We start from the raw sequence: 12,813 nt of genomic DNA, 5'->3' as shown, positions 1-12,813 counted from the left end.
TCCTATGGATGAGATCCAATAAACGCTAATGAGAGATTATTGAATAGAGATCAGCTAATCTAATAGGCTTGGGTTGTTAGATGAAGATCCAATAGCCAATAGGATAGGATCTATTAAGGTTAAGTTGATAGGAGGCCTCTCTAAATAGAAGATAACCAAATACTCATAGGCTAAGGGTTTCTTTGTTATCAACTCCTATTCTCCTCTCCCCTTCTCCTACTTAAATAACAGGTGTGGAGATTTGGGTAACGATTAGAGGAGCGTCATCATAGCCCTGTTGTGTCGATCACCGCTAGAGAGGAGGACACTTGACCTCCTTCATCCTCTCTTACAGATCTATAGGGATTCAAGGATATATGATCTCCCTAGGTAAAACATAATATTTCATATATGTAGTTTTTAATTTTATGAATTTTACGTACCAATCTTCGCACGATGATGAACACATCATTGGAAAATTTAGGGTTTTTATTTTCTATTCTTCCGCTGTGCATGTGATGTCACCCCTAGAATTCCATACAGTGATATCATTGCTAGGTTGTTCGTGTGAAAGAATGGTTTTGAACTACATGTATTGTGTTTTACAAAAGCTTTTAACATCGAAATCGTTGACGCAATAGCGAGAAGGGCAGTAACTATTGTTGCCTTTGTTGCCCTTATAGATGGCAGCTTGCTGCCATCTACATGCGTGTAGTTGCTTGCAGTAGTAGCCACAAGGGTAGCAGCCATAGGCAAGCGACACAATGCCAACACAAGCACAGCAACTATTGCTGCGTGCAAGCACTGTGCCTACAACAGCAAGTTGACGGCCTACTTGTAGCAAGCTTACGACCGACATGTGCTACCTACGGGCATAGCGCTCGTAAGGGTAGCATCGCTCACGGGCGAGCAGCCCGTAGGATTGATCTCCATTTGTAGTGGCGCTTGCAAGGGCAAACGATGCCCACAGTAGTGCTCGCCCGCAAAGGGACCACTGGCTCGCTACGGTCACTACCCCCGCAAGAGCGACGCTTACTAACGAGGACGAGATGGACGATCACAGGGCATGGAGATACACCGCTGCATACATAGATCTTAATGTGATTGATTAGGCCCATTAGCTCGGGCCTTATCATATTAGATAGTGGTCCATTATCATTTAGTGTGATTACTCATGTGATGTGTGATTGCTTATACACCTACTAGATATGTATCATATCACACGTGTCATCACTCATGTGATTGGCTTGTATGACACCTATGACTAGCAATTAGTATAAGAAAATCTTGGGGGCAACATCACATACGTAGTGGAAGAATAGAAAATAAAAATCCCTAAATTTTCTATAAATTGTGTTCGTCGTCATGCGAAGATTGGTGCATAAACTCTGCAAAACTGAAACCATATGTGAGATAGTTATGTTACCTAGGGAGATCGTATATCCCTGAATCCCTGCAGATTTGTAGGAGAGGATAAAGGAGGTCAAGCATCCTCCTCTCTAGCGGTGATCCACATAGTAAGGCTGCGACGACGCTGTTAGGAACGAGTCAGCACTAAGAGGGGGGGGTGAATAAGTGCAGTAGTAAAAATTACATTGGTTTGAAAATCTCATTGCGATTAAACCCGTTTCGAAAGATGTTAACTTGAAAGTATATGAAAGAGTGTAATGGATGTAAAGCAAGTAAAGAAGGGTAGTTTGCAGTAAATGTAAATTGCAAGAAGTAAATGCAAATTGAGTTATAGTGGTTCGGTCGTCATGACCTACATCCACTCCACCGATTCCTCTTTCGTCGAGGCCATCGGCATCCACTAACGATCTTCCTTTAATACGTAAAGATCAACCTCATTCTTACAACTCTATTCTTCTTTTGTAGGCTCAGGAGAGAACCTTTACACACCCTTTTTACAAAGCTTCCCTCATACTCTCTCTTAAAATGGTCTCTAAACTTTAGGAGGAGGGACTCTATACTTTACAAGGGTTTTAAACTATAAAAACATAGAATTTTTGTTCATTTTTATTACTTCTCTATGCAGGAATAGCTTGGGTATTTATAGACCCTAAATGACTTCAAAAATAGAGCCAAAATTCAAATCCCCTAAAATTTTAGGGTACAGGCGGTACCACCGCCTAGAAGACTATGTTTGGGCAGTACCACCACCTGACATAGTCTCAGAGACTGTGCCATGAGGATTTCACCTGTTTGATCACTGTTTTAGCCTTTCTCTTGGTCCAACACAACACAAACTTGGGCTCAATTATCCCCTAATTGGGTTGGCCCAATTCTAATCCTAATTATGTACTAACTACAAATTTTAAGATATTTATTAAGCTAAATAAGTATGTAAGTCTAGGTTTCTTTCTGGTGAGCTTTCGACGATCTTTTGGTGAACTTTCGACAATCTCTCAGCAATGTTCCAGCGGACTCCCGGCATGCTCCTAGACTTCACGACGATCTTCTTGGTGAGTTCTAACGATCTTCTTGGTGAGTTCCAATGAGCTTCTTTGGCAAACTCTTGGACTTCTCGGTTGGTTCCTATAGAACTTCTAATGAACGTCTAGACTTCCGACAAACTCTCGAACTCCTAACAAAATCGTGTTCTTGACTCCGGGACTTCATTTTGCTTTATGCTTTGCTATCATAGTTAATCCTGCATACATAAAACACACTTCGATCTAAACAATTATTACTAAGCATAAATCATGTTGTCTGGTATGTCACTGGTCCATCGATGCTTTGTCCGATTCTTCGGCGCATCGTCCTCTCTTGTGACCTATTGCCCAATCGGCCAGTTGACCTCCACAACTCTGATATCCTTGTGCAATATCCGCTCTTCTTGGCCAGATGCCCGAAACCATAGCCCGAAGCCTTTTGTCGATACGTCGACCGATCCTCCAACGCGACGTCCAATCTTCTGACATGTTTTTCTCCGACCTAACATGATTCTTCTTGCTTTAATTCTCTCTTTGATCAAAGCTTCCTACGTCACTCAAAACACAGATTAAATCATAAATACTATCAATTTGTTTCATCATCAAAATCTAAGATTCAACAAATGCTCCTAAAATCTCTAAGCCTAATATCTGAGGGGGAGAAGGGGAGAGGAGAATAGGAGGTGGCAACCAAGAAAACCTCTAGCCTATGGGTGTTTGGTTCTCTCCTATTTATAGAGGCTCTCTTTCAACTTAACCATAATGGATCCTGCCCTATTAGGTATTGGATCTCTATCCAACTACCCAAGCTTAGATTAGTGGATCTCTATCCAATAATCTCTCATTGGCTCTTATTGGATCTCATCCATAGGATCCAATAATTTTAGGGCTTATTGGATATCCAATAAGATTAGGGGTCTGATGCATATCTCATATCTGAACCTCTACTTATCGCAACGCCTATCATATATATGTGACCCTCTAGACCCAATATTGAGTTGGCTGTGAGTCATACCCGTCAGAATTCCTTCTGGCTCAATTAATTATTATATCTATAATAATTCACTCGACTTATCAACTATAGATGTACTAGGCTACTACGCCACAGTCCCTAGACGAGACAAGAAAATCTAATCCTTTGGACCTATCTATCCTCAATTACTATATATCTATAGTCCCTCATCCATCTAATACCTTAGAAATTATATACCGGGCATGGTACTATTAGCTCCATATAATTTCTACTTGAGTCTCGCTCTAATCAGATTCTCCTAGAGAACTCTTTTTCTCTTAATCTGAATGACCCTGGTTAGGGATTTATCTGAGCAAGAACACATGAGATATTCCTCTCATGATATGAGAGCGGATGATCATCTATTGACACTCAATAGCCCTCGTAAAATTGGCTACTACTTTCGATGATCGATTGTACTAGATCTAGAATCTTCAGATCTATAAGTTCAGTATCAAAGAGTAGAGTACTTATACATGACATCCTTGGTGTCTTAAGTCTAAGGACCATATACACTATTGGGACGACAGAATCGCTGTTTGACAATAAGGCATCATAAACCATCTAACATTTCGTGAGTGGATCAATCAGTGAACTCATTCTCCAATAAACACCAACACTGTATCCCTAGTGTCTGCACACGAGCATCTATCATATGGACGGGTATACAGCACACCAATTTGTTCAGTTATCTTGATGTCCCTCTCGAGTAACCTATGACTAGGATTATTTAGGATCCGTGTTTAAAGATGAATTTGTCTCATTATCGTAATCTCATCACGATTCGATTCATATTGCATAGATCCACGGACATCATAATATATTCATGCAACATGCAATATAAAGTGATAAAATAGTAAATAATAATAATAATAAACGAAAATATTGTGTGTCAAGTCGCACGTATTATCACTCATGTGATTGGCTTATAGGACACCTATGACTAACAATTAGTTCTAGTATGGACATGAAAAAGAAGAGATTAGGAGCTCATTGTTAAAGGAGTTATATTTGCCACAATTATCGTCGACCGGAGAGGGAGGCTCTAGAAGGTTGGTAGACGAGCAACTACCGAGCTCCCAATGGATGTATCTAATAATGGTAGAAAAATATGAGTCATAGAATTCGATGTTGAGTACTCCACCACTAATTTGAATATTAAAATTATCTTTTTAATTTTTAATTTTATATTTTAATTGATATAACCGACAATATAGTAAATGGACCTATATGTTTCAGTTATAATGATACTAATATAATTTTTTAAGGTATATGACTGAAATGCTAAGGGTAGTTAATTATAAACTACTAACAGTTGACAAATATGTGGAGAAAAAAAAGACAAGTATATTTTTATCTATTTATAAAAAGATAATTTAAAAACATTAAAAATTTAAAAATTTAAAATAAAGTTATAAATAATATAAAAGGGATGGTAAATAGTAATATGCAAACTGATAAAACGTTCATTAGTAATTATTTTTTTCGATAAATTACCCGTATTCGTCGCGAAGGGGAAACGGACCCTGATTCTCCGATACTATAAACGCCCTGCTCATCGATCCCGTACGATTTGCCCGTGGCGAAAGAGGAGGGAAGGGGCGCCTCACAAACCGCCGCCTACTTCTGCTCTCTACCGCACCTCGCAGAGACGGTGGCCGACGCTGGAGCCCTCGTGCGATCGTCCTGCGATCGTCCTGCCGATGGCCTCGACTGGCACCATCGCCGTCAGCGGCGCCACCGACGATTCGGTTCGTCTTGATCTCACTCTACTCGTTTTCCGCCGCTCGTGCGGATCTTGATGCTATTGTTCACCTGCCAACTTCAACGCTTTTCTGACAAGAAAAAAGGAAAGAACAAAACCCTAATGACTTTGTACCTCCAAAATCTCTCCTTTGCAGGTTTTGAAAAGGAAGTATGAGCTGGAGAAAATTCACTGTGAATTGGGTGGAAATATAACCAGAATCTTTTTAGACTTCATGACAAAGTAAGCACAAAAAATAGCTTTTACTTAGACACAGTATTGTTTGCAATAATATTATCATTTTCCATTGCAACTGTCCATGAGATGTGGCAGCTTTCCCCTGCCTCTATACCTCGTTGTTCCACTAATAGTAATTATTTCACACCTTCTAACTGCAGTATCACTACAGTATGTATAGGTCTCTTTAGCACATGTCTGAACCATGTTAAATGATTCTTCTTCCTCATTTTATCTTCGAAGGCACACCTAACAATTTACGAAGATAACATTTTTTTCCTATCTTTCCTACAAATTCTACATATCCACCCCAATATATATGGTTTGTTAACTACCCAACATTCAGATCCATAATATCATTGGTCTAACAATAGTCTTATAGAATTTTTTAATCTAAAAGGTATGTATCACAGAAAACTTCTGATGTCCATCTCCAGTTGGACCATTTAGTTTTTATCTTATGGATAATATATTAATCGATGTCTTCAGCTTGTTGAATAATTGATCCAAGAATCCTAAGCCCTTTACTTAAGGAAATTTCTTATTTGTCAACATTTCTGTATATACTAATCAACTTGTCTATATATCTTTTAACACTATATCATTAGGTCTACTAGTGATTTTATTACTATCTTATATATCTTTTATAACATCAATATAATTAGTAGATACACCCTTCTTTTGTACAATCCACAATTATAAATCTCTATGAACTCTATCATAAACCTTCTCTAAATTAATAAAGACCATACTCATATCTTTCCCTTTCTCTCTATACTTTTTCATAAATTGTTTTAATAAATAAATAACTTCAATTATTGATCTTCCAAGCCTAAAATCAAATTGTTTTTTTGGAAATATTTGTTTCACATCTTATTCAACTTCCAATGATTGTCTCAAATTTTCATAGTGTGACTCATAATCTTAATTGCTTTATAACTAGAACAACCTAGGATTTCACCCTTATTCTTATAAATTAGTACTAAAATGATCTTCCTCCATTCGTGAGGTATGTGATGACCATATTATTATATGAATTAAATGCCTAAATTCAAGTGCAAGAGCTATGCTTGAAGATTAACTCCATTTTGTCCATAAAAGTTTCTGATCCATTCCTTTGTGTCAGTATCTTAGCATGGGATTGCAGTCATTAATGTATTCACTAATGAAGGTGGCATGAGAATTTCATGCATTTATGGGTGGTGAGGACACATCAACCATCATGAATCTTTTCTTCTAGCAACTGCATATGTTTCCTTTGTTAATTCCAGTTATTGCAGCTATGCCCGATGTGGCTCATTCTAACTGGTATTTACCAAACCGAGCCTGAATCGAGACGTGGACTGCCTCCATTTCAGGCGGTCTGATCTGTTCTATTAAAAGAAGAAAAACTTTAAGTGTACATCTGATTCAATTAGGCTCGCATTCTCTTCTTCCTCTTCCTTCCCCTCTTGCCCCACCGCGTCCTCTTCTTCCTCAATTGCGACCTCTTCTTCCATCCTCTTCCTCCTTACTCCTTTTCCTCGATTGCCTCCTCTTCTTCCTGTTCCTCCTCCTCCTCTTCCTCCATGTTCTCTTCTTCCTTCCTCTTCCTCCTTCCTTCTTCCATCTCTTTCTCCACCTCCTCTTCTTCCTTCCGTGTCACAGCTTCTTCCTCTTTGGTATAGACACAATGTACCAGTCCTACCAAGGAAGAAGATGTTCATTAAAAATGGAATCCTACCAGGGACTGGTACAGTACCTGTTACGACATTGCAATTTTTTGTTAATTCATCATCAATTTTGTTCTTTTGCAAAAAATTCTCAAGAAAAAGGATGTTCATTAAAAATGGAATCCTAATAACCAATATATTTCTCCTGATGCTTTCTGTTTCTCTATGTTTTTGTGTCTATTTGTTTGTTATTAGCAACAAGATATATTTTATGTTCCATATTGTTGAATTAACAACAAATTCTTCAAAATTCTAGTTAGTAGATACAATTAGGACGATATACATCAATTTTATAAGTTTTTTATTTCCTGTTTTAACAAAAAAGAATAGGATTTTAATAGTAGAAAGATAGGAATTCTTAGTGTCTGACAGTTTTTCAGCATTTGCATAAATCTATCAGTTTAATGTAATCATGAGTAAGAGAGTTTATATCACAACAATGAATGACTGACATGAAAGCTCAGATTCTATAATCTTGATAACAAGATTAGGGAGCAAAACAATATTCTAATTGGACTTTGTTTTTAGTTTCGTGCTTATGCCAAAGAAAAAAAACCATATATCTACCAAAGAAAATAAAAATAAAACTATTTCTCATCATCATATCCAAATGACTTGTCAAAGAAATTCATGAAAAGTTGGTTCCTAAGCAATATGCATTACCAAAAACATCCATGCCTTTTCTTATTCGCCTTTAGTTGAAAAATGTACTTTTGAGTTCCTCATTTCGCACATGTAAGAATTAAACTGACCTTAAAGCATATCTGTATCTGTTCTAGGACCATTTGTGGCTAAATTTATTTTTCTAGTACAATGAGCATCATATACATTTTTCTAGCAGAAGCTGATGCATTTTCCTAATGAGACATTGAAAAGACTACCAATAATAGAGCATTCCATGACTTTAATGAGTTACTTTTTCATAAGACAAATGTTTAGCTAAATAAGCAACTCATGTTTATCTTGACAGTCTATTTGCTCATTTCTTTGAGGCATTAATTAAATAAGCAATTTTTATATAAATAGGGGATTGATATTAGGAGGCCCAACCTTACTATATTATGGTATGCTTTTGTGGGATTCCATCATTGGGTATGAGTTCCTGCAGGGGAAAGTTCATGGGTCTGTCCAACTGAAAATCTTGAGATTTTGAATTAATAATGTTGAATCTAGTCTACAACTTCTTACAGTTAGTTTTAGAAAATCCTAGCATTTTACTATTACAATAATTTTCTTTATGATTTTAAGTCACTGGATGGGCAAAATTCTTTCAATTGTCTCTAATATCATACTACATATAGTTGTTTTTTAAATGACTCATTACAATCTGACTGAGACGTTGTCTTGTGTCTAACTTGGTAATTAAAAACTTGACAGGGTATGCACTTTTTCTGTCATATATCTTCTAGCCATTGAGTGGATTTAGAGAGTAATCATTGTATTTACAACAAGAGGGAACAAGCTTTGGTTGTCAAACTGGAATTCTCGACTTTGTTTGATATACTAGTCTATATTAATACCTAACTTATTATCAGATTGAGTAACATTCTCTTAAAAACAAAATGTATCTATTTACTAAAGTGTATTATTTTGAAGTTGAATGGGGGATAATGTTTCATATCAATTTGTCAAATGATTATGATAGTGATGATTCACATGCCCCTTTATTCTTTTGACATTTCAAGACCCCCTTAACTTCTGAAGTGCTTGATTTTGGAGTTTTGCTTGTTTACATGCACTTTTTTGGTGCCTACTTCAATAATATGGATAAAATCAGTAGGTGTGACATTGTGATTGTTCTTTTACTGTTATATCACTTGGTGGATTCTCAAGTAAACTGTCATTTTATTTATTGTTCTTACTTCTTATTAAGTTTTGGTGCAACAATCAATGTGAAATGTTGCAAATTTTCAGTTACCATGTGATAAAATAAAAGTTACCATTTGATGATGATGTTTCTTATGCATCAAAAGCCTTTGTTAAGTACTTTGAGAAAGAATTAATAGGAACACAAAGAATTTACATCTTCTGCAACTGCCATAATAAGTACATCTATTTGGATGCCTTTATGCTGTATAATTCATTGCAAGTACTTCCATTGGTACAAATTTTATGTCTTTCTCAGTTCTCATTCCAAAACTAGCAATCTCGGATCAGTGCGTTGTGTCAACTTATTATATTTATTTGATGAGTGCTTCTTATTGTAACATAATCATGAGATCAAGAGGAGATAATCTTGCAGAACTACAAAATATGAGGAGCTGGTTGATGTGGGAAAAAGGTTTCTTATTGGATTTCATGGATCGATAGGTATGCCTACTCTTTTATATCTTTATAGATGCATACCATTTACTAGATCTGTGGAAGGGTGAGGTTTTGATCCTGTACAATTTTGGGGTTCTAAATCCTGATGGGGTTATAATTTAGAGTCTCAGATTACTGGTATTTAGAAACACCTCAAAGCTTGAAAAAGATTATTGTCACTGTTTACTAGCCATGCTTTATATCTATATAGTATGCTGACAAATTACTATTTGCTTGTCTTCCTTTCTTATTCTAAATGCTTTTTTGTCATGATATATATACCCATGGTGCCAAGGTTCTATATTTCAGCTCTGGCACAGACCACCGACTTGCTCTGTTCTGGTCTGTGTTCATGTGCCGGCAAACGATATGCCGACATGCACTGTGGTCCCAAGAAAAGATGGGGGTGGGAGGAGGGGGAGGGCGGAGGAGAAGATGAGGAGGAAAGACAGGACAAGAGGAGGTGGAAAGAAAGGGGAGGAGGAGTCTGTGGCAGAGGAGGACTGTAGTACCAGGCTTATTGATGGCATTAGGTTGTAGACTGTGGGCGGTGTCATGGAGGTGAGCACAAGGGAGATGGAATAGGGTGGGTTATGAGATCAGAGTTGATTAAAGCAAAAACTGAACTAGGCTTATCACATGGTTCAAGCCCATTATCAGGCCCAAACCAGCGGAGGTCTACACCGAATGTGGATTGTCTGAAGTTGCGCAGTCTGCAACTGCGCATTTCAGTTGAGGCCCAGATTTATATGTACCACATGACATGTACCAGTTCAGGGGAAATGTTAAAATTGCTTGTTGCACCAAATGTGGATTGTCTGAAGTTGAGCAGTCCGCAACTGCGCATTTCAGTTGAGGCCCAGATTTATATGTACCACGTGACATGTACCAGTGCAGGCGAAATGTTAAAATTGCTTGTTGCTCTTTTCTTAGGTGCAGGTTTTCTGGCTTAATTAACTTGTTCCTCTTTTTTTGGTATTTTTACTTGCTTAATCTTTGTGTTATTTCTCTTTTGATTTCATATCTTCTGAAAATGCTAGTCCCTGCCTTTTTTTTGATAAAACATGAATAATATGCTTAGAAATTTGCCCTATTCTGCAGTTACAATTCTATCTTACAGATGAAGTTCATATTTTTTATGTTTTTCTTCTTTTGTACAGAAAAGTTTAGGAGTTCAGAATTTCAGAAGACATCAGAGAATGTTGCTGTCACAATTGGTGCCAATTGGAATGAGCGAATGAAGGCTTATGTTGAAGCTGGGTACAGACATCACCAACAAAGTGTACAAAATATATCTAACTGTAAGTTGCTACTTGCCACATAAACTAAACAGGGCCAAAGTTGTTTCAATAACTACTGAAGGTATACAATTACTGTATGTTTCAGTATAAATCAAGAACTGAATATATTTTTCCATATGAAGTTGCTTTAATGGTGCATCATAACTGAAGATAATCAGCAACACATGGCGTAATTGGCACAAAAATTATCAAACATATCTGATCAGCCATGTTGAAGTTGCTTTAATGGTGCATCATAACTGAAGATAATCAGCAACACTTGGCATCATTGGCACAAAAATTATCAAACATATCTGATCAGCCATGTTGATGTGTTAGCCAAGCGTTTGGCATGGTTGCCTTGATACATGCCTACGTCTTTGTAGAATGGTATATTCCAACCATGCCAATCGGAAAACAATTCCTTGTTTGATGCAACCACAAAAGTGAATCATAGATATTTCAGTGTTTCTTATTACATACATAACTATATCAAATGATGCAAAGACTAGACATCTTGGATTATTTGTACAAATAACTTAATCATGACCTTGGAAACTATATCCTTTCGCAGAAGATCCATCAGATTCATATCCAAATGCATAACAATTTAGAGACTGAGAATTGAGATATTTCTCTTAAGGAGATGGATATTAACTTGTTCATGTAAATTCAAACATATAATTTCAGCAAAAAAGCTTGAACACATGATAATAATATGTGGCTCTAGTAACCAGTAACCACAGGTCAAAAATGCTACTGTCATTCCTTCCCTTTGTCAACACTGTGGTTATTTGCTTATTCCAATTATTGAAACAAAATCTGGGGATGTTTCGGTTTCCAAAAGTGGAACAAGACGGTGATCCGATCCAAGAGGTTCCAAGCAATATGGGGTTTGGGGAAGGTTAATTAATGTACAAAACTTTATCCTTGCAAGCAAGGATTGCTAAACCAAAGCGTACCACTCGGTATGGGCGGTATGCACTAGTCTGACAGAGGACCTATACGAGTGGTTGTTAGGATCCCTTTATTTTCTAAGCTTTTGAATAATGTTTTGTTGAGTTTTTTTAGTTCGGTAAGAGTCAAATAGGGGTTTATTTAATATTTATTTATTATCAAGAGTCCAAGTCCTAGTAGATTTTGTGTGGAATTCTATAAATAGGGATGTATATGTTTCTTTTAACCTATCAATAAAATATTATCTAGTCTTTTGACAAACCTTAGGAGGCCGATTCCCTCGAAGTGATCAAGGAGGTCGATCCCCTCGAAGCGATCATCCCTTTTCTCCCTCTTCTTCTACGATAAAACCCCAGGGGTCTTATCATTTGGTATCAGAGCAATGATCCTCGGTGTTCTCGTTGTAATTTCTCACAATACTTCGTCGTAGCCATCATCATAAAAAAAAAAAAAAACAGAGAAAAGAAGAAGTCGTGGTCCTTAGCAGCCTTTGTTTCCTAACCGCGGTCCTCGGCATCTCTACAATCGCCTCAGCCACGCCTCCATTGGAGATAGCACTGCCAGCATCTCCTTCCAGCCCTCAGCAGTCGCTGCGCCTCCTAACCGAGAGCAGCGTGAGGGCAGTGCGCCTCCTAGCCCGCATGAGCGAGAAAGGGCCGCTGCCGTTGTTCCCGGCCAACGGACCACCCCCCTCGCCGCGCTTAGCCTCTACGACCCTTTGCTACTTCTCACCCTCGGCGACACTGCTCCTAGTCGCACCGTCACTGTTGCCTCTCATCCTCGGTAGCAACCTTTCTTCCTCGCAGCAACCGAAATAAGGAAACCACCCACCCCCACCCCCCCGCCTCCTCACACCTTCTGTCATAACCATCGATCATCGTTGCTTCCTTCTCCCTTCGATATCGTCATCGGCAGTAGCTGCCACAGCCTCAACCCTCGATCGCTCGCGATCCCTCCGCGTCGCCAGCGTCTCATCCCTTGGTGCGGCAGAAATAGAGAATTATTGCCAGTCGTGCCGCCAACGCCGCTCCTAGCGTCTCATCCCACGGTGCCTCCCAGCCTCAGCAGCAATAGCCTCCTAGCCTCGGTAGCGGCAGCCTCCCAACCTCGGCAACAGTAGCCTTCCAGCCTCCCAGCCTCGGTGGCAGCCCCGACA

General features: G+C 38.3%; 1 protein-coding gene across 2 annotated transcripts in view; it reads left to right on the top strand.

Annotated features, from left to right (window-relative positions):
• Positions 1–4,945: 4,945 nt before the first annotated feature.
• Positions 4,946–12,813, top strand: part of LOC135619338 (uncharacterized) — a 28,087-nt gene continuing 20,219 nt past the window's right edge. For both annotated transcript variants that reach the window (XM_065121257.1, XM_065121256.1), the window contains exons 1-4: positions 4,946–5,174; positions 5,325–5,410; positions 9,359–9,426; positions 10,581–10,721. In XM_065121257.1, the coding sequence (XP_064977329.1) occupies positions 5,127–5,174; positions 5,325–5,410; positions 9,359–9,426; positions 10,581–10,721 (343 nt within the window). In that variant the 5' untranslated portion in view covers positions 4,946–5,126. The remainder of the gene's footprint in view (positions 5,175–5,324; positions 5,411–9,358; positions 9,427–10,580; positions 10,722–12,813) is intronic.

The sequence above is a fragment of the Musa acuminata genome, chromosome BXJ2-8 (genome assembly GCF_036884655.1).
Source record: "Musa acuminata AAA Group cultivar baxijiao chromosome BXJ2-8, Cavendish_Baxijiao_AAA, whole genome shotgun sequence".
Taxonomy (NCBI): domain Eukaryota; kingdom Viridiplantae; phylum Streptophyta; class Magnoliopsida; order Zingiberales; family Musaceae; genus Musa; species Musa acuminata.
The sequence above is the reverse complement of the archived record's forward strand: the minus strand, read 5'-3'. Positions and strand labels throughout refer to the sequence as shown.